Source organism: Vigna umbellata, chromosome 3 (assembly GCF_029865625.1).
Source record: "Vigna umbellata cultivar VRB3 chromosome 3, Vumbellata_1.0, whole genome shotgun sequence".
In the NCBI taxonomy this organism is placed as follows: Eukaryota; Viridiplantae; Streptophyta; class Magnoliopsida; order Fabales; family Fabaceae; genus Vigna; species Vigna umbellata.
In genome coordinates, this window is record NC_142167.1 from 46,076,948 (window position 1) to 46,099,933 (window position 22,986).

At 33.6% G+C, this 22,986-nt stretch overlaps 2 protein-coding genes across 2 annotated transcripts; both read left to right on the top strand.

Moving 5' to 3' along the window:
• The first annotated feature begins 7,587 nt into the window (after positions 1 to 7,587).
• Positions 7,588 to 15,165, top strand: LOC148202698 (uncharacterized). Its single transcript, XM_088109674.1, has 4 exons — positions 7,588 to 7,852; positions 7,916 to 8,229; positions 8,314 to 8,409; positions 14,920 to 15,165. The coding sequence occupies exons 1-4, from the start codon at positions 7,681 to 7,683 to the stop codon at positions 15,163 to 15,165; spliced, it is 828 nt and encodes a 275-aa protein (XP_087965800.1). The 5' UTR covers positions 7,588 to 7,680.
• Positions 15,166 to 17,618: 2,453 nt separating this feature from the next.
• On the top strand, positions 17,619 to 21,748 carry LOC148202699 (uncharacterized). The gene is made up of 6 exons (XM_088109675.1): positions 17,619 to 19,521; positions 19,601 to 19,851; positions 19,951 to 20,163; positions 20,254 to 20,346; positions 20,427 to 20,528; positions 20,613 to 21,748. The coding sequence occupies exons 1-6, from the start codon at positions 17,619 to 17,621 to the stop codon at positions 20,952 to 20,954; spliced, it is 2,904 nt and encodes a 967-aa protein (XP_087965801.1). The 3' UTR covers positions 20,955 to 21,748.
• Positions 21,749 to 22,986: the final 1,238 nt, after the last annotated feature.

A 22,986-nucleotide genomic window follows, 5' to 3' on the forward strand; every position in this document is an offset into this window, starting at 1 on the left:
AAATAAAAAAAATCAAAGTTTCTAAAACACTGGGTTGCCTCCCAGCAAACGCTTGTTTAACGTCACGAGCCTGACACCATTATGCTCAGTTTGAAGCTTTGATGTTGGTATTCCTCTTGCTTTCATCACACCAACTTATCTTCAGCAACTTCCTGTCCACCTTTTTGACTCTTCTAGAATATGGAGCTTCAATCTCAATAAGTCCATTCACTTTAATCTCCTTCACAACCCATAGCCTGTTCTTGTACTTGACTGGTTTGCCAGGTTTGAATTCTTCATCATCACACTCTAAGTCTTGGTGAACTATCTTCTCTTTAATCTCTTTCTTCTCTTCCTCTACCTGTGACAAGAAATAATTATTACCTCCCTTGATTGAATCAACAGCTTGTTTCAATACACTAATCTTTGACAAATTTTCATCTGTAAACTAGTTTTCTTCACTTGAATCGAATGCTCATCATTGAAGACATTGAAAGTCACCTCCTCATCTTGATCTCTCAGTGTTAACACTTTATCATCTACATCAATGACAACCTTAACTGTCTTCATAAATGGTCTTCCAATAATTAGCGGGATTTCCACACTTTCCCCCATCTCCATCACTACAAAGTCCACCGGAAATTTCAGTTTATCAATTTGAACCACTAAATCTTCCACTACACCGTAGGGTTTCTTGGTAGACCTATCCGCCATTTGTAACACCATATTTGTGGGTTTGACCTCAAGACCACCATTCTTCTTTAGCATAGATAGAGGCATTAAATTGATGCTAGCCCCTAAATCAATTAGGGCTTTCCCTACATCATAATCCCCAATAGTGCAAGGAGTAGTAAAAGTTCCCGAATCTTTGTCTTCAGGAGGAAGTGTCTTCTACAGAATAACACTACAACTACTTTGTACTTCAATTGTTTCCTCATCTAAATATTTCTTCTTTTTGAGGAACTTCTTCAAAAATTTTGCATACCCAGGGATTTTTTGCAATGTCTTAGTCAATGGAATAGTAATCCCTAATTTCTTGAAAATCTCCTTGAAACACCGTAATTGTCTCTCTTTTTCCTTTCTAGAATAATCTTTAGGGTAAGGAAGATATTTCTCAATTTTTCTCTCTTTTTTCTCGCCATCTTCTTCTTCTTTTCTTTCTCCCTTTTCTTTCTTCTTTTCCTACCTCTCAACCTCACTTTTTTTTCTTCACTTTCTTCTTCTTTTTCACTCAACTCAACTTTTTCTTTTCTCTCAATTTTTCTCTCTTCCAACCTCTCACTACTTATGCTCATAATAGCATTACACTCCTCTTTAGGGTTAACTTCAGTATTAGCCCCAAACTACTTTTCGAATTTGTCCTCCAACTTTTTAGCCAACTGGCCAACCTGTATCTACAAATTCCTTATAGCAGCTTCAGTGCTCTTATGATTGAAGATAAACACTTGCATGAACTGTTGGAGTGTCTCTTCTAGTTTTGCAGTTTTTTCAGATAAGGAGGGTTTTTGTTGCCATTGTTGTTGTTGTGGTCTATTGAGTTGCCCAGCTTGCCTTTGACCCATACTTGGCTGATGTTTCCATCCTTGGTTGTAATTACCTGGACGAAACTGATTACCTTGACCCATGAACTTGACTTCCTTTTGGGTATCTTCTGGCATAGCACATTGACCATTAATATGATCTCCACCACATAACTCACAAAGTTGTTGTTGAACTTGAGAAACATTCTGCAACTCCTTTGGCAATTGAGAGATTTTCTTCATCAAAGTTTCCAGTTGTTGAGTCATAATCTTGTTATGTGCCAACAGAGCATCTTGAGATTGTAGTTGTAGAACTCCTTTCTGTTGAAGTTGAGTTCTTTCACTGTGCATCTCATTATCGTTGGTAGCCATATTTTAAATAAACTCATAAGCTTCCTCTAGAGTCTTGCACTTGATATTACCTCCAATTGAGGCATCCAACATCAATTTAGTCTATGAGCTTAGACCTCCAAGGAATAGAATAACTACTGTAGGATCATCAAAGCCATGTGTGGGTGTTTGCCTCAATAAACCTTTGAATCGATCCCATGCTTGACCTAATGTTTCATCCATGCCCTACTTGAAAGAAGAAATTTATTGTTTACCTTTGTTCACCTTTGATTGTGGGAAATATATATGTTCAGAAATTTTGCAACCACTACTTCCCACTCAGTAAAATTGTTCTCTGGAAAAGAGTTCAACCACATCTTAGCATTGCCTCCCTAAGAGAAAGGGAACAAGCTAAGTCTAATAGCTTCATCTGACACGCCATTGATCTTCACAATATTGCATATCTCACTGAATGTGATCCAATGCTCATATGGATTTTCATGTGATAATCCATTGAATTGGTTGTTCTTCACCAATAGAATTAAAGCATGCTTCATCTCCATATTTTCAACATTAACCCTCGACCTTGCAATGATATTAAAATGGTGAGGGCCAATAACTATTGCATAATCTACCAAGGTACATCTACCATTCTGCTCTTCAGCCATATTTTTGTTTCCTGGTCAGATCTTTGAGGTGAAGGTCGTTGAAGAGTCTTAGGAGAAGAGAAAAGTTCTCTCGACGTCCTGTTCCTCCTTTTTCTTGTGCAATTGTCCAGATTTATAAGAAGAGGTTCAGAAACTTTCGTGCTTTTAGTCCGAATTGTACCCTGCATACACTAGAGAAAAAAACACTAGAGCACCCAATTAGCACCAATAGATAAAAACAAAAATTAGAAACAAAAAATAAAGATAAAGTCTAATCGGTTAAGAATCACACAAAAGTATAGTTTAAACCACGAGTCTCCGGAACGGTGCCAAAAACTTGTTAAAACCTCGGCAAGTATACCAAATCATATTAAGTAATAATAAATGGTAAGACCAAGTATCGTTTCCCAAGAAACTCACGACACTAAACAATCATGTAATTACTTAACTAATTAAGACTTTGAAGAACAATTTAGGGTTTTTAAATGTAAAACAAGAAAGTAAATATGAATGTAGTTTTTGATCAATTGAAGAGAAACGCAAAAGTGAATGATGATGTTGGTATTATGAGATGAAGATGTTGTTGGGGTTTAGATTTCCCCTAATCACTCTCATGCATATAAGAATTATTCTTCTTTATTAATTATCAATGTCACTTTCTAAATTACTTAAAACCCGATGTCTCGGCGAAAGAAGCCTATCCTTAATTACTATACCACAATGTCTTGCATCCATCATACTTTATAAATCATTTTATTGTAAAAGCACGAGTGAATACGAAGAAAGTTATATTGGCTACGTAAAAGCATGGAAAGAATGATGCATGTGGATTTGTAATTTGTGAATTGGTGGGACCCGCGACATTAATGGCTAGTAAGAGAGAGACTTTTTATTTGTTCAAGTGGCGCCACTTCATGAAAAGTGAAGTTGATGTTCATTTTAATATGAAGCAACGTGAATTGAGAGGAAAAAGAGGGAGGGGTGCGCTTAGAAGAAAGAAAAGAATGTGTATATGTTAATTAACTTTTGATGGTGTTGACCTTTATTAGAAATTGGATGGAAATGTTTTTATACGAGAATGAACCACTAGTAAAAAACGGGGATTTGAAAACGCCACATACGCATCGGTTTAAGCACAACCGAAGCGTATAAAAACGCGGTGGCAGAAATGTAAATAAAGGTAACTTATATGCCTCGGTTGCCCAATACCCGATGTCTAAAGCTCGATACTAACTCGGTTCTGAGCAGAACCGAAGCATATACCTCTGCGCTAAGACCTGCCACCTACCCCTGCAATCACTGCTATCACCTGCCAAGCGTTATTAACTCGGTTCCCAAGCAAACCGAGGCCAAAAAGCTCTTCCAACTCGGTTTTCCATATACCCGAGGCATATATGGTTCTCCAGAACCTGCAACTTTTGACGTTTCGGTTTTTTAATCTACTGTTTATGCACCGGTTGTAACGAACCGAAGCCGAAACGCACTTTCGAACTCGGTTTTTGGAATAACCGAGGCATATATCTTGCCTCAGACCTGCCAACGCGTCTGCAACTTTGACGCTTCAGTACCTACAGCTGTTGTTTATGCACCGGTTATGAGGAAACCCGAGGTGGTAAGGCCTTTATGCCTCGGTTAAGTGGGGAACCGAGGCAGTAAGGTGTTTAAATTTTTCGCGAAAACGAACCGCCTTCATCTTCTTCCCTCAGCGCGCCGTTACAGAAGCAAAACGAAGAAGTAAGGTAACCCTCTCACCCTCGCGTTTGCTCCTCCGGTCTCCTCGTTCAACGTCGTCGCCTCGTCGTCGCGTTTGCTCCTCCGGCCTCCTCCGTTCTCGGTGGCTTCTCGCGTGTGCTGTGCTTCCATTTCCGCCACGCGTCTCACTTTTTTGTGTGTGGCTTCTGCGTTTGCTTCCATCGCCGGTGCTTCCGTTCCAGTCGCGGCTTTCATTCTCGCCAACTCGCTGCCACGCTCCTAGGTAATTGATTCTAAAAGTTTCTCCATGTTCATTGTTTGTGTGCACTGATATCTATTACATAACCGGGTAGAAAAATTAATTGACGGCGACGATCATGATTAATGACCCGAACCTCTTGTGCTTGGCCCTGAAGACATGGTGTTGACTTGAGTCTCAATCAAAAAACGGGTTCTTATATTTTCGTGAGTGTTGGGTTTGTCTTTGGTGAGTGAAAGTGTAAACTGTGGTTGATCCTTGATAGGTTTATGATGATGAGTGAGGTTTTGCTGTGATGGAAGGACTCTACAATTTACAAGGATTGGCATTTTGACGATCAACACTGTGAGAACTACCATAAGTGAAATAGAGAGTCTCATCATTAAATAAGAGAAATCAAATATTTTTATTGATTAAAATAAAATTGATGTTGTGTAAATCAATATACTTTATATAATATTAAAAGATGTTAAAGAAGTTTAATGATGTATTTTTTTTATGTAAGGTGAGGAGACTTTGACAGTGTAAAATGTGAGTAGAGAATATTTCTATTTGGTTGGGAAACATAGAGGATCTTTGGTTCCAAGATTTGAGTGCAAATGTTTGAATATGTTAAGGGTGGAAAAGTGAGTAGCAGATGCAAAAGTAACGGTGGAATCAATTTGGAACCCCTAACAATCAAAAAGATTACAAGATGAAGATTTTAATTCATTGCTTGTTTTAAAGTGATCAAAACTAAAGAAAGAATAGAAAATTGCGAAAGAAAAATGAAGCCTCAGTGAATTATTACTGAAATATTTGTATATGTTATGTTAGTGTAGATTATTATTGTTATTGTAGAATGATTTATTATTGTTAAATTTGATTTAATAGGGATATATATTCTTAAAATCTCATGATATGATTGAATATTTTGTTTGTTATTGTGAATTAGCCTTAGTTTCCCGTTTAAGATTCAATACAAAAATTATTTACTATCTCCATATTTTTTTAACAAACGTACTTTTTAGATTTGAAAATAGAGGAGATGGTAATAATAATTTACAAGTATTGAATCTTGAATTGTCCGATTGGACAGTTTAAGAAGAGTAATAACTTTTTCATAGTTTATTATGACATATCAAATTTAATATACACGTCTTAAATTTCACGAAAATTTGTCGTTGTGTTTTGTATTGATCTTCGGGTGCATATTTGATTGTGATTCATAATCACTTTCATTTCGTGTAACCTGAAGACCAATGCGAAATGCTGGCAAAATTTCGTGAAAATTAAGATATGTTGTTTTAAATTGATATGTTTAATAAACTAAAAAAAGTGAATCTTCTTGAATGGGATAGGGTCACACCTTGAATACAAACACGATCAAAGTGATCATTCAAGATTATTGAGACTTTGTTCTGGTTAGCAAATGGCTTGAAGTTTGATGTTGTATGTTGTACAGGATACGAAATTAATAATTGCACATTCTATACGAAAACTTTGGATGATAAAAGCACAGTTCAAAATAGTGGCGTCAGTTTAGAAGCTGAGTCGCTACAGTTTTCCACATCCAAAGATCAAAATCCTGTAGTTGGTTCCATGAGATACTATGGTAGAATTGAAGAGATATTTGAAGTTGATTACACTAAGTTTTTCGTTGCACTCTTCAAATGTAAGTGGGTAGACAATAAGAGTGGTGTCAAAATAGATGAATCTGGTATGACACTTGTTGATTTTCGAAAGGTTGGTTATAGAGACGAACCGTTCATCATGGCATATCAAGCAAGTCAGGTTTTTTATGTCAAAGATCCTGCATCTGACCATTGGTATGTTGCTCTCCAAGGAAAAAGGCAAATTGAAGATAAAGAAGAGAATTTAAGTAATATTCATATCGCTGACAACCATCCATTTAAAACGACAATAAATTTGGATGACGACCCTCTAATTGATGATATACAAGCAATACGAGAAGATCACAATGAGGGAATATATATATGACCAATCCATATGATTATGTATGAATTTCATGTTTGTTTAAATTTTTATGGCTTTTGTTAAGTAATATATGTAAGTGTTTTATTTATATTTCATCTTATTTATTGTGACAGATATATGGCTGAGTCACCTCATTCGTCAGGCGATGAAGTCCCCACCACTTCTAGACGGACGAGAGGAGTAACGAGGTTACGACAACTAATACTTAGAAGAAATGCAGGTGAGAGGACACCTGTCATTATTGACGTGGTCACTGGAGTTGCATCTGGCCCAAATGCAGATGTATTTAGGTCTTACCTTGGAGTACTAGCACATGATCGTATCTCTATACTTACTCCATCCTTTGACCATGTTTCTGAGGCTGATCGGAATCTCATCTGGCAAGATCTATTGGTAAGTTAAGCAATATTGCGGAAAATTCTATATTCACATTATTGATAAATCTGTATTGTGATAAGGTTATTACTTTCTTTGTTGCAGATAACATTTGATATGCCAAACGTCGAGAGCTTAAGGAATAGGTGTTTATCTGCAATTGCAGAACGATTTCGAGGGTTTAAGACAAAATTGACGTCTAGATATATATTTGGACCAAAAAGTGATGAAAATCCATGTAACAAATATTCAGCAATTGACGAAGACACATGGCGTCAGTTTGTAGAGCTTCGTTCTTCTGAGGCGTGGCAGGTAAGTGTAGTAAAATCATTCAATTCGTCCTTCATAATTATTTACCATGACAATTGTTTCATTTTGTCACAGGAAAAAAGGTCAAAAGCACAGGGAATAAGCGCTCAGAATAAAAATCCACACCTCCTGTCTCGTGGTGGATATAGGAAGCTTGAAGAGAAAATAATGAAGCAGAAGTCAGATAGTCGACTTCCACTTTCTGAGGGTGATGACCCTCTTCCTCCTCCTTCACCACCATCTCGGCACGACAAGTGGAAGTTAGCCCGTATGAGACCATCGGGCTCCTACACTTCGGAGTCTGCCAGAGAAATATCTGAACGAATTGTAAGATGTCATTTCTTATTATATTACAGTAATTTTGTTATATATCTTACATAGCTATTTCAAATGACTTTGAACTTTTGTTATGTTATAGGACTCATTGGTTGAGCAGAGCTCCCAAGGTCAATTCACACAAGAAGGTCGTCAAGATATTCTTGCCACAGCTATTGGACGACCTGAGCATCCAGGACGGGTGCGTGCTGCTGGGACTGGCATAGGCATACGACAGTTTTTTGGGTCTTCCTCGCGTCCATATTCATATGAAAAGATGAAGGAGGAAATAAGAAAAGAGATGACGCAGGAGATCACAAAGAAGGTTCGAGCAGAGTTATATGATGAAGTTGCTGACATGGTTGCGCGCCAGTTCCAGCAGCATTATGAGGATTATGGCAATCGTCCTCCACCATCTCCTGTAGCAGAACATGTTGTGCCCCCTACAGGTAAGGTTATTTTTTTTTGCTTACTAATTTACTTTTTGCATAAACTAACATTTAATTTGACAGGTAGAAGCGGTAAAGGAAGTTGCTCAGCTGCCGGTGCCCCAGGAGACGACATGGATGACACTCGTCCATGTGAGTTATATATTCTCTCTGATACTGGGACCATGCTAGTGGCTCGTGGTACAGTGTATGAGACAGCCACTGTAGTGCATGGGGTACAGCTTGCAGAAGATGAGTTCAAGGTCACGGTCGATGAAGTTGTCATAGCGGATGCCGTTCTTCCTGTGCCTACAGATGAGTTCTTCACTGTGGAAGAAGCATTTAGGTCCTTTGTCGCCTGGCCTAGACATTTGGTTGGTCATGTATCTAATCCCCCGGTAAACACTCGTACTATATACTTCTCAATTTTAATATTTACTTCTAATTGACGTTATAACAACCATTTTTGCATTTAACAGCAGATAGGTCAAGAGGGAAGTCCTAGACCGAAGAAAACTCATTTATCTGAGGAAGACCCTCTTGGTGCGTTAGACGACCTTGCTAAACTCATTTCAGAGGTGTCGATGTACATTGGGATTCTACTACATTTGGAAGAGAAGCTCTTATGCCATTGTACTTGCATCAGCAAGATGTTAGGGAGCTTGCGTCGGGGAGAGATGAAATTAATATTACACTCATTCAGCTGTGGATGATGTAAGTTTATGAAAACTTTTATATATACATGTATTTTATCAACTTACTTATATCATATTATTTCTTCATTTTAGGTATCTGTTTGATGTTAGTAACAAGAAGGGGTTCAACGATGTATATGGGTTCATTGACCCTTCTATGACTCATGAGAGAAATAAATTTGATGATATCCAGACATACATCACCACCTGCTTTGGAACGGGGAAGGAGATATATTTTCTCCCTTATATACATGGGTAAGTGAAGTTTGTTAACTTCAACACATTCATTTATTAATTTTGGTATATCATTCATAAGTTATTACCAATTTCAGGTGTCATTGGCAGCTACTTGTGATCTCCATACCGGAGAACACGGCTGTTTGGTTTTGTTCATTGCATAAGTCTCCTCCCAGCCCTCTTAGACATGCAGTAGATTGGTAAGAATCTCAATGTCTGGTCCTTTTTTTTTATATAAATGTATGCTAAAAGAATTTCTTTTGATAGTTCCCTTGCAGCACATATGATGTTATCTGGGAGATCTACTGCTACAGCTAAAAAGCTTGCATGGGTTTCTCTTAAGGTTTGGTATTTTAGTCCATACTTTGTTACATTTGCTTCCATTCAAATGATGTTACTTAACATTTTATAATTATGATGATATATTGTAGTGTAATAGACAAATGGGGTCATATGAATGTGGTTACTACGTTATGTTTTGGATGATGACCATCATTCGTGCACATTACACCACTGGATGGGAAACGGTAATATTTAGGTTTCAATTTTATGTTCTCTATATTTGGATTTCATATACACTAATTGAAATCATTGTACTTTATGCAGAGATTTAATAGGACTGCTCCAATTCCAGAGAAGTCAATCCAACTTGTGAGGAAAACACTTGCAAGATATGTAATTCATTTATATAATAGTATGTAGTAGATATTAGGATATACTAAGTTTTAAGTTTATGTTTCTAAGTTCTTTTATGCTTTTCTACGTTACTATAAATTGAACATGTACATTGCATTGATTTATGCTTGAAACTTGATTTATGATTACATTTTGGATTGATTTATGCTTCTAAGAATTTGATTTATGATTTCATTCAATATATTTTATGTTTTAATATGAATTTCATTTAAAATATACGTTTCTGTAATATTCTGGACTGTTCTGGTTACAAAAAGATATGCAGGTCTGTTTCGGTGATTGGGAATGTTGAAGAAACAGACCCCACTGTAAAAAAAAAAACGTACTTATATGCCTCGGTTCTGGTAAAAACCGAGGTCAAAAGCCAACTTATTGCCTCGGTTATGGTCAAAACCGAAGCAAAATGTGTAGCTGAGGAGAAAAAAAAAACAAAAAATGGATCTACTGCCTCGGTTATGGCCCAAACCGAGGCAGTAAAGTGGAACTTTATGCCTCGGTTACCACGAACCAAGGCCTAATGTGCTACGAAAAAAATAAATAAAAAAAACGTTAAACGTATATGCTTCGGTTAGAGATGAACCGAGGCAGTAGGATGTGAGTTTATGCCTCGGTTGACAACCGAGACCAAAAGTCTTTGACTTTTTACCTCGCCTGAATATGCCTCGGTTGGGAAACCGGTGCCTATAGCCAAAAATAACCGCTGTCGTTTCCCCTTATTGTACTAGTGAACAGGTGACTGAGGTTACAATGATTAATTAAAATAATAAATGATTTATTAATTTTGGATTGGTATGGAATGTTATTTATTTATTTTATTTATTTATTTTATTGTTTGAGTAGAACTTGTGAGAAGTTCATATTCAATATATTGAGTTTCGAATGAACTTTAGATAATGATGAATGAATAGTGTTAGACAGAGAATGAAAATAGTTGTTATACTTAAGTATATGATGAACTTTGACTGATGAATGAAATGAGTGAGTGTTGAAGTTGTACTTGAGTGTGACTAATTATTTTCACTATGGAGTTATGGTACTGTGGAGGCTCATGGTGTTATTGATGATGAAGGATTCATGATGAGGTTATTTCTAATGGAGGTACATGTGATGATGATTCGTAGTGGCAGACAATGTAATAGGGTTTATTTTATTTCGTTTTTATTTTATTAATTTTAGTCATATATAAGTGGATTTTCGCGATAGTATTGTGATTTTAAAAATTTTAAATTTTTCTCGTAATCGGAACATCTAAAAAATCGGAATGTTACAACAGCCAAGGCAAAAGGGTTGACGAAAAATAAAATAGAAAATAAAGAAAAAATCACTCTACTACCTCGGTTCATCCCAAAACTAAGACAAAAAACCCCTATATTGCCTCAGTTCAAAGGAAACCGAGGCATAAAGTCTGACAAAAAAAAAAAAAGAAAAAGAAAACACTTTACTGCCTTGGTTCAAAAAAAACAGGCAAAAGGCTAGCCTCTTTTTGTCTCAGTTCATAACTGAGGCAAAAATAATCATTGTCGTTTTCCTTTATTGCACTAGTGTAATATTAATTAATGAATAAACATAATTTTTCTAAACAATGCAATTCATTGTGGGAAACGATATCTGGATTTATTCACTTTATTATTTTTACGATTTGATACACTTACTAATTTTGTAACGAAATCAACTATCATTCAAAAAACAAAAATATATTATTGTTAATAATATGACTAAGTTTAAGTTTTACATTGAATAAAAATGAGAAAATTGAATACCATACAAAAAAAAATATTTATAAATTTAATATGTTAATGTTTTAGATTGAAAGTGATTTCAAATCCGTATAAGTTTGCTTTTAGTTTACATCTATGTATTCTCAACCTAATTAATCTTTCCTCGAGAAGACCTAACTGCAATGTCAAAGTCTGATACATTTCAGTGATGAATTTGAACCAAGAAAACAACAATATCATCACTGCACCAACATCACCACTACAGCAGCAAATGGTATAAGTAAATCCCAACTTCCTTTGTTGATTCAGTGGTATCATCCTCCACTTCTCTTGTAGATTGAGGGACTGTAAATAAACAAAACAATTAAAAATAACATTATTGCATGTAAAAATGTAAAGCATAGCATGAGTTAAGAAGATGTGGTTGTTCTAAATCAAAACCTTCTTTTGAAGGGATTGAAACAAAAACCGAGAACGTGCGTTCCATTTGCGTAGTTCACGCACGAGCTTCCTGTAAACGAAATGTTTTCGCTTGTTTTAGTTTAAGAACCGAATACAAACTATTAAACAAAAAATGAAAAACCATATATGTAAGAATTACAAAAATATGAATCTAATTATTAAAAATCTATAATACCTTTGGTATTTCCTTGATTTGATTTTGAGATGAATCTCATCACTCTTAGAAAAATTATGTCTGTGTTTTCGTCGTCTTCATCATTGCCCATGTTGCTGGCCATTTGTCCAAACTAAATATTCAGAGATAAATGTGTCTTTTGGAGAAATTTGGATGACTTAGGTTGAGAAAACTCTCTGAATATCCTTCTTATATAGTTGGGAAACAGGAAATGAATGGTCAATCAAAAAGATTAAGATTAATTAATTTTTTCAAAGTTTTCTTTTTAATTCATTAATTAAATATATTTAATATAAAAAATTAATTAAAGCGTTTAATTAACAATTAAATAATGTCATTAATGTAATATATTAATGCATGCGCTATATTATTTATGTGATATCATTAAATATATTGGATGAAATTAATGCATATATTAATGAAACATAAATAACCATAATTTATGTATTAATTATTTGTTTGATAGATTAATATATTCATTAATTTTATGCATTAGATAATTAATATTATAAAACTTTATCGTTATGAAATTAATACATACATTAATATATTAATGTAATAATACCATAACTCATGTATTTATTATTTGTCTAATATATTAATATATGCATTAATATAATGTGTTATATAATCCATACTATAAAATTTTATTGGTAACATCTCAAAATACTCTTTATAGAAATTAGTAGTAATAATAAATTCTATAAGCGCGTATTTGTTTGAAAAAATAATACTCAGAGTTTTATAATTTATGCTTTTTAAGTATAACAAAGGACTAACACGTTTTACATAATTAAAATTAAATTTGAAAATAATGTTTTTAATCTTTAATAAAAGATTGTGTTATGTTAGAATCTGATTCTAATATTATAATGTTACATTTGACAGAATTGCGTAAAAGCTATATTTGATCATCTTTTTCAGTCTCTATATATAAATTACAACTAAAATCAATCTAAATGATGTTTTCAATGCTTTTAACTATGCATGGATAATTGATTATGGGTCTACAAATTATTATGAAATTTAACTTTAGACAAGGTAACCAAATTAAAGCATCGTCAAAATAATAATAATAATAATAATAAATAAATAAAAGAGAGAAAAGTTTGTACTGCCAGTGGAAACCAGGTTCCAACATTGGGGATCTTTAGATTGTACAAATACTTTAAATGTGGATTTCTAATTGATTTTCCTTCTTTACATTACTTTTGATCTCTGTCAAATAACAATTGTTTTATCATATGGGGTTTATTATTGCACTAAACTATTTAGTTACACTTAACAAAATCATTATAACACTCCTACTAACTAGAGCTTTAAGAGAGAGAAAATTACATCTATTAGAAGTTGTTTGCGTTGCCTTCATTAGGGAAATGTATCATTGTATTATTGGGAAAAACTCTTACTTCAGCAACATATTTAATAAATCAAACTACCATAAGTTTTATTGAGTTTGGTACACTTTTTCAAATCTGTTTTATTTACAATCATTCCAGTAGTTTATATTTACAAGCATGGTTTCTAAGATTTACAAAATCTATGATTGGATTTGGATATCATCAAAACAATTCAAACCATGCTTTACTTTTCACAAGATAAATAAATTGTACTCGTTGTAGATGTAGATTATATGGTTGTTAAAATTGATAAACTAAAATATCAAAAACTTATAAGGAGCTCAATGATATTATCACACACAAGTCTAGACCTTGCAATGTAATTGGTCAATTTTTAGGTACTTAAAATCAACATCTAGAAAAGATTATAGATAAAATAATACAAATTTTAAATGAGTAGATATTTATATTGATGTGGATGGAAGATAAATGTTCATCCACTGGTTATTTTATATTTGTTGATGGTAATCTTGATACACAGACAATCAAAACAAACAAAAATGAAAAATGAAATGAAAGAGAAAAAACTATATACAGCGAAACAAATACTTGATGTTCCACACCTTTTTCTTTCATGAAATGTATCTCAACAACTATAGCTAAATAAAAAATAACGTGTCATCCTAACACTTCATAAATGTTAAGCGAAAAAATACTATAAAAAAATATTAAAACAAATGTTAACATTAAATTATAACTTACTTAAATAAAATATAATGGACATTTTATCATTTTGTTTGAATATTTTAATTATCTTATGTATATTAGTAAAAGAGAATAAAGAGGAATAGTGGATAGTTATAATTGTTTATTCTTCCTTCTTTGTTTTCAATATATTAATAAAGAGGAAAGAGATCTGAAATAGTGAGGACCACATTTCATTAGGGTGGGGTTGGTTAGAATTTAAACATATATATTACCCAATTCATTGAAAAATTATGTTTCTGCATTTGTTTTTTTAAACACAATTCAATCTGTGCAGCACTAGTAAAAAAATTGTTTATTAACGCGGCATATACGCTTCGGTTTTATAAAAACCGAAGTATATAAAAACGCGGTGGCATTTTTATAGTAATAGCGAAGTTATATGCTTTGGTTCCTTGACAACAGTAGCAGAAAGGATCTATTGTCTCGGTTATAAGAGCAACCGAGGCATAATAACCTGTAGAATTCACCTATTTTTCTGCAAGTCAGACGACACCCTTTTTGGAAGAGACCTACTACCTCAGTTGAGAGGGAAACTGAGGCATAAGAAATCCCTAACAGCTGCTTTTTGAACATTCTATATCAACCCCTATTGCCTCAGTTTCTTTAGACCTGTTGTCAAAAGTGCATTATGCTTCGGTTATACCGCCAACCGAGGCGTATAAGTTGAAAGTAATTTCAAAATTGTCATTTTCTTTTTTATTTTGATTTTTCTCTGAGCACCTTAGGCATGAGTTGTACTAATAACCGAGGCAATAAGGGGTCTATTGCCTCGGTTATTGGAAGAACCGAGGTAGTATGACTTAACTCCAGATACGTAAAAAATGTTAACCTACGTTGTTCATTCTCTTCCTCGCAGATCCTCTTCGTCTTGTGTTCTTCTTCTTCTTTCTTGCGTTCGTCTTCTTCTTCCTCGCACAAGAACCGTTCTTCATCATTTTCTAACCATTCTTCCTTTCTCGTAAACAACCAAAGAACAACGATGGCACTATGATGGCAGCGAAAGAACGACGACGATGCGACTAGGGTGTGGCGAGGGCACGACGAGGGCGTAGTTGGCGGTATAGTGATAACACGACTTAGGGAAGCATTTCACTTTTCTATTTCGTTGGGATTGGCTGAGTTTCGCAAGAATGAGAGTAAACTCCTTTCTTGCGGCATAGTGAGGGCTACAGCGGCGCTGCCTCCACAAGGGTTCCATCTTCCTCGTCTTTGCGATGTTAGAAGCCGGTTTGGTAGCAATTAAAAGTGGGCTTACATTCACAGTGTGATGGTCTCCGTTCTCAGGCGGTTTCGCGACAACAGAACTCGTGATTGAATGTTTTGATTTGGGGCTTGGTAGGAACTCTTCTTCGTTTCCACAAATTTCTCCTGGTTCTGTGTTTTCGTTGCAGGGAAAGCATCATTGTAATTCAAAAATTGCAACCTTGGTGTTTTGTCAAATTGGGTTTTTGAAATTGGGAAATCTTGGGTTACCTAAAAAAAAGGAAACGAGCACTACAAAAAAAATATTATTTAATGGAGGTTATTTTGTGGAGGTTATAAAAACCCTCCATAAATAAACATTATTTAAAATTATTACAATGAGTTGTCTGATTGCTAGTAATTGTAGGGGTTTTAGTTTTTCTTTTAAGAGGTTTATAACCTCCTTAATTAAAAATTTAAACTTTCCCACTTAACATCATATTTTCCAAAAAAATTCCCCCTTTTTTTTCCTTTTTCCTAAAACCTAAGCGGGAGTTTAACTTATTCACCAAATCCTTGCTCCCAACTTTCATCTGACTCTTGCTCCAAAATATCTCTTCCTATTTCCCCCCAAATCTCAATCCCTAATTTTCACTTTAGTTTCTTCCAAAGTTTAGCAACTTTCCTTCCACTCATAGCAACTCATATTTTGTTCTGTGTAGTCGTCGTCTAGGTTGAGCAAAGTGTGGTCGCCGGCCAGGTTCAGCAAAGTGTGGTTGTCAAGCCAGGTGCGGAAGCCAGCTCACGGACAGGTTTAATTCTTCAACCTAGTATTTTTTTGAACCCTCTTTTTTCCCCGACATCGATGATGTACTAGAAGGTTCTTGCTTTCAATTTATAGACATTCCTTTTGATTTGAAATTGTTGTTGATAATTGTCTGGTGTGTGCTCTATTCGGTCAATGAAAGGAAAATTTTTAAAGAGTTGTTTTAAGTAGATGAATGAATCATTTTAGGGATTATTCTCTAACAAAATTTATATATTGTTTAGGGTTAATATACGTCTGAATTGGAAATTAACTATTGATCATTTGTTTGGTTGGCTAGTGACTTTGTTTTGATGTTATATGCAATGGGAAAATAAATAAGTATGTTTAGTGCTATCAAATTAATAAGTATGAACGTACCTGTGCTGATCATTCAGTTGTTCAATCTTGCCAGCCATTAAAGGTATAATTGTGATTTTAATTTTTAACAGAGTTGTTGACTGCATTTGTAAATATAGATGTTTTCTTCCTTTTGTTGTCCAACACGTCTTTCACCATCATGGACAACATGGCAGCCTGTGAGGACAATTGTCCTGTTCCCTTATCTAATTACAACTTTGATCAAACTCCCTTTACCTACAGTTCATAAAATTGGAATCTCTCTTTCTTTTATAATTGTTCCAGAGAACCATTGTTTTTTATTTATATTTATTTGCTATTTGAAAATTTTGTGCTTTAAAATTTGGAATCTCTCTTTCTTTTATTATTGTTCCAGAGAACCATTGTTTTTTACTCTATATTTATTTGCTATTTGAAAATTTTGTGCTTTCACTTGGCTTATGATTCGCTAATATAAATTGTAATGCTTGAATTCTTGTGTTGTTGTACTGTGATATAATGTGGTATGTTGTTCATTTAATTGGAGCCATATAATTTTATATTCCTGTTAGGTGCTTTAAGTATGGTGATGATTGTATTGGTTGTTGCCTGGGGGTATTGAAACTTGGTTATTGAAAAAATATAATGGAATAGTAAGGAAAAGTTGGTGTTTTAGTGCATATAAAATTAGTTCTCTTATATTGTTTTAAAAAAAAAATTAGGCATGAATAAGTCTTGGAGCAGTGGCATATTTATGTTGGTCAAAATGATTGAATACATAAGTTGTTGAATCTAACGCATGATACAATAGTTGGTGCAATGTTTATGGATTGTTTTTTAATATATAATTGGTTATTTAGTTTTTTAAGTCAAGGTATGATTCTGGAAAACTATGCATGATATAAAAGAAAAATTGACACTTAAATCTCTTTTTTTAAGTAATAAACTAACTTTTTATAACTTGAAAATCTGTATCTCTTTAATATTTTGATTATTTTGGGATATGAGTTTTTACCCTGTAAACCTATTACTCCAAAGCTTACCACCAATTACAAGCAATGTAATATAAGCTTATAGTTTCAGCTTTTCTCCTAAACCACTTTGTAGGTAGTTCACAGATACAAACGTGCTTATTAATAAGCTGGTGTTACAACTAAGCTGGGGAGGTATTGTGTTATTACTGAGTTACTGAGTTGTTCTACTATTTGACTGCCATCAAACTTTGGAATCTCACAGTTATCAAGGTTAGTACATTTAATTTCATTTGAAAACATTTTATTTATTAATTCAATCTTTGTTTGTATATTCCATGAATATTGTTATCCTTTTGATGTGGTAGTGTATTTCATTTTGTTTAGGAATATTTTTGAATGGATAAATCTTGGATTGCTAAACCTCGAAATACAATTGAATACTCTATTGGTTTAGAAAAATTCTTAAATTTTGCTTTTGAGAATGGGGCTATTGGAGATACAATTCGATGCCCATGTCCCAAATGTGGATTTATGAAATGGCATAATAGAGTCGAAGTTCAAGAGCACTTGATCTTAAAACAATTTCCTAAAAATTATGTTATATGGAATCTTCACGGTGAGAAACAAACAAAAGATATTTCAAGAAATGAAGATGATATACAAGAGACATTTCATTCTGAAAATCCAATGGAAACAATGATAAATGAAGCATTTGGGCATTATAGGCAAGAAGGTACTAATATAGGTTCACAACATGTGGATGTAAACAATGTTCTAAATGAAAGGCCAAGGGAGAATCATAATGAATTTAATGAATTTCTCAATGATGGAAATCAGATCTTATGTGATGGGAGCAAGTACACAAAATTAGAATTTGTAATCAAGTTATATCATATCAAGGTTTTGTGTAGATTAAGTGACAAGGCAATGACTATGATCTTAGATTTGTTAAGAGATGCATTTAGTGAAGCAAAGTTGCCTCTTTCTTTTTATGAGGCTAAGAAAGTCATCAACAAACTGGGTCTTAACTATACCAAAATAGATGCATGTCTGAATGATTGTATGTTATATTTAAGAGATGATGAAAAAGATTTGGACACATGCAAACATTGTGGTACATCTAGATGGAACCCAAAGAAGAAGAAGAAAAAGCAACCTGCTAAAGTTTTACGTTACTTTCCATTGAAACCAAGATTGCAAAGATTGTTTATGTGTTCTAAGACTGCAAAGCATATGAGATGGCATTCTTTAGATAACAAGGATGGGTTTATAAGGCATCCAAGGGATGGTGAGGCATGGAAGACATTTGATTTAATGCATCCAGAATTTTCTTCTGATCCTCGAAATGTTCGCTTAGGCCTTGCTAGTGATGGTTTTAATCCTTTTGGCACTATGAGTTCTACCTATAGTATTTGGCCAGTTTTTTTAATTCCATACAACCTTCCACCCTGGATATGTATGAAGCACACTTCATTGATCCTATCCATGATCATTCCAGGCAAGCAAATGCCTGGAAATAATATCGATGTCTACTTACAACCCCTTGTGGATGAGTTACGTGAGCTATGGAGTGATGGAGTGGACACCTTTGATTCTTCACTGAATGAAACTTTTAGAATGCGAGCTGCTCTTATGTGGACAATTAGTGACTTTCCTGGCTTAGGTATTTTATCTGGTTGGAACACACACACAGGTTTAGCTTGTCCTACTTGTAACTTTGATGCAGAACCTTGTCGTCTTCCTCATAGTAGGAAGTGGTGTTTTATGGGGCATCGTCGCTTTTTAAGTAGAAACCATAGATTTCGATTGAATCGTGTTCGTTTTGATGGAAGCACTGAAGAACGGAATCCACCACTAAAATTATCAGGCTCTGACATTTTTAGGCAAGTGGAAAATATTAATGTCACATTTGGGAGAGGAATTCATTTGGATGGTAGAGGAAAAAGATATAGAGAAGAAGTTAAACAATGGAAAAAAAAAAGCATTTTCTTTGAACTTCCATATTGGGAGTCTAATTTGTTACGCCACAATTTAGATTTTATGCATATTGAAAAAAATGTATTTGACAATATTATGTATACTTTGTTGAATGAAAAGCCTAAATCCAAAGACAATCTTAATGCTAGGAAAGATTTAAAGGAAATGGGTATAAGACAAGATCTTTGGCCACATGATAATGGAAGATATCACCTTGCTTTGTTTTCACTAACTCGTGATACCAAAAAGTTGTTTCTCAAAACTTTGAAAAATGTATTAGTACCGGATGGTTACTCAAGTAACATTTCTAGATGTGTTGATGGTTACTCAAAACTTTTTTTTCTGAATGCATATTTTTTTAAATTGTAGTGATGATTGACTAAGTTGTTTTATTGTTAAAGACTTAGAAGGAGTTTTCAAGAAAATTAAGGTCAAGGTCAAAGAAGTAAATAATTTACCTTCTGGGGAACGCATCATTGTGGAGTTTGATGAGATAGGCATGCCTATTGGTGAAGGACAAGGCGTGCTTGCAGGATACTGTGGTATATTGGCAACTGATGGCAATTTGTTTCCAATTAATTTTGAAAGGTGGTCTGGAAAAACAGGCATGCCTAACACATATTTTTTGGAATGCTTTAAGGAAATGTTGCAGGTATATATATCATTATGCACGTATGACTTTTATCTTTTGAAATTTTTCAATTTTTTTATAAATGTTAACACACTAACTATGTTTTCTTTTTTTCAAAAGCCTCGATTTTGTTTTAGGATTGCTGAAGCTAATGCACAACGATATTGTAAATTAACTCTTGGTAGAAAATGGGCTGCACATAGGCAGAATTTATGGAATGAGTTTTATGATCCAGCGAAAACCAAAGATCAAATCATAAGTAATGTGCCAACTGGTATAGAAAGAACTCAATGGGCTCATTTTGTTACTTATCGTCTAAAACCAGAAACACTGGTATAAATTTCATTATTTTGAATGGTGTGAATTGTTTGTGTACTTAATTTATTTTATTGGTATATTAACTTACAATTGTTTCTCTCATAGGAGATGTGTAAAAAAAATAGAGAAAATCGCAACAAGCAACTAACTCCTCATACAGGTGGTTCTAAACCTTTCTCAAGAAAAAGGCATGAGATGGTAGGGATATTAGTAAACATGACAGTTTTTACTATTTTTTAAAGTTTACTATTTATTTTAATTTCTTCTTTTTTATTTAGTTTATGGAAACTGGACAACTGCCTAGTCGTGGAAAACTATACATTGAAACTCATAAAAGAAAGGATGGATCATTTGTAAATGACGCAGCAAAAGATATAGCGGTTAGTTCTATTATAATATTATATTTTCAAATATGTTTTTTTTAATATTTAGACTTTTAATTATAAATTGTTATATGCCTATAGGAACAAATTGAAGTGGGTTTGACTCAAAGTACTACCAATGAATCAGAGGTTTCTCCTAATGATGTTGTTGGTAAAGTGTTAGGCCCAGAGCATTCTGGGAGAGTACGATGTATGGGTTTGGGAGCAGCTCCTACTAATGCATTTAGGAATACAAGACTTCGACTTTCAGATTTAAGTCTTGCTTCATCTACCACTGTCCCATCATCATCATCTTCTAATCAGTGGCAACAAAAGTATAACAATTTAGAATCAGCATTTAAAGCATACATGATAATGAAGGAAGGAAAGATTCCTGATGAATTGATCTCATTCTTTGATCGTCAACCTCAAGTAAGTTACTAAATATAGTTGAAGCATTGTGCCTAATATACTTTAATTATAAGCATTCTTTATTATTAATATTTTTGTTTTATCATTTTAGGAAGGTGGTGATGCAAATGAGCCCGAGTCTCCTTTGGATACGATAGGATCATCTGGTGCTAGCAACATTTAGGGAGTTTATGATGTCCTTTAGGATGAAACTATATTTAGCCTATGGATTTTGATTAATTATGAATTTAGTTGTAATTACGATTCAATTTAACTTACTTTTATATAGCATGGTGTTTTTGATAATTGAATGTTTTAATGATATATAATTCAAGACTTTGGTAAAAGAAGTTTGTCATGCTTGTTTGTCTTTATTATAGTATTTGAATTTTGTTACAAATAAATATTGTTGACAAAACTATAAGCATCTTAATGGTGATATATGTAATATAAGCAAAATAAAGTTGTAAACTCACAACCTAAATAGTACAAATGAGGCGACTTAAAACATGTAAATTATAATTGTCAAATTGAATATGGTATTAATCCAAAAAGGTTTGAGAAAAACGAGGTTGATCTTTACAGTAAAATAGTTGAAAATAAAAGAGGTTTCAAACCTCTACAAAATAATAGTCAGTAATAGAAGAGGTTAAAACCCTCAACAAAAAGACCTCTGCAATATAAAATGGATACCAGAGGTCATTGAAAACCCCCGCAAATTAATAGCGACGACTCTAATTGCGGGGGTTTGAAAAACCCCTGGAAATTAATTTGTGGAGGGTAAAAACCTCCGCAAAATGGAAAATAAACCTCCACTAAATAACCGTTTTTTTGTAGTGGAGGCGAAAAGTAAAATAAATAAAAAAGAAAAAACTCTATTGCTTCAGTTACCTAAGAACTGGGGCAAAATCCTATACTTTTTGCTTCGGTTCAGAACCGAGGCAAAAAACTTACCCCTTTTTGCCTCGCTTGTATATACATCGGTTGCGGAACCATTGTCTATAGGCAAAAATAATCGTTATCGTTTCCTTTTACTACACTATTGCAAGTTGGAATAAGATAGGTAAATTAACTCAAATTAAAAAATTTTGCTAAAATATTAAATTGTAATTTTGAAGCATGAATTTAACTTAAAAAATTAAGATAATATATCAAGTCATAATAAATTTGAACAAACTAATTCAAGACATAAAAATAAAAAGGTTTAATTAAGTTTAAAGTTTCTCATCAATTTAATTATCTTTAGTTGAGTGGTTCTTAAATTAGTAGTCAGCGATGATCTTCATTAACTACAAAAAAGTTTTTATATTAACACTAAACCTTACATTTCCTAACACGTGAAAATTAAAAAGATAATGAGATAATGTAACAACTACATTACTCACTTAACATAAAAACTAAATGACATCAACTCAATTAAACATACACAAACTTTTTAAAAAATATTCAAATTTATGAGGAACTTGTAACTTAATTAAGTCAAATAAAAGCATAACACAATTTGTATATAAAAGATATTTTTATGTTTTATTTTTTTTGTTAGTTTATTATTATTTTTTAATTGTATTTTGGACTTAACACATATTTTTTTTATTGAGAAGCAACGTGAATGTTAATCCCAACTTCCATGTGTTTGATTTTTTATGATGACAACACATATATGTTATTATGATAACAATAAAAATGTGTCTTTATGTTTTATACGTGTGTTGCTAAACATATTGTTCTACATACTTACTATGATCATAAATGTGTTGCTAAACATATTGTATGCGCTGTATTAACAACTTTTGACACTTTGATCATTTTGAGAACTTTCATATTTGTTATCAGAGAGTTTAGAAAGAGATTGCAGGTGTGCCTAGTTCTCAGGGAATCAAGATTCAAAGGTTTTGAAGATTTTGAAGAATTCTTGAAGGCTAGCATTGAACGTCTATTGGCTGATCAGTTCTGCATAATTCAGGTGTATTCGTTACTGATTAATACTTTTTCTACAATCAAGAATATGGTTGTTTCCCTGTGCGTGTTGTCAGGAAGAAGAACTTGGTGTTCTTTATACTTTGAG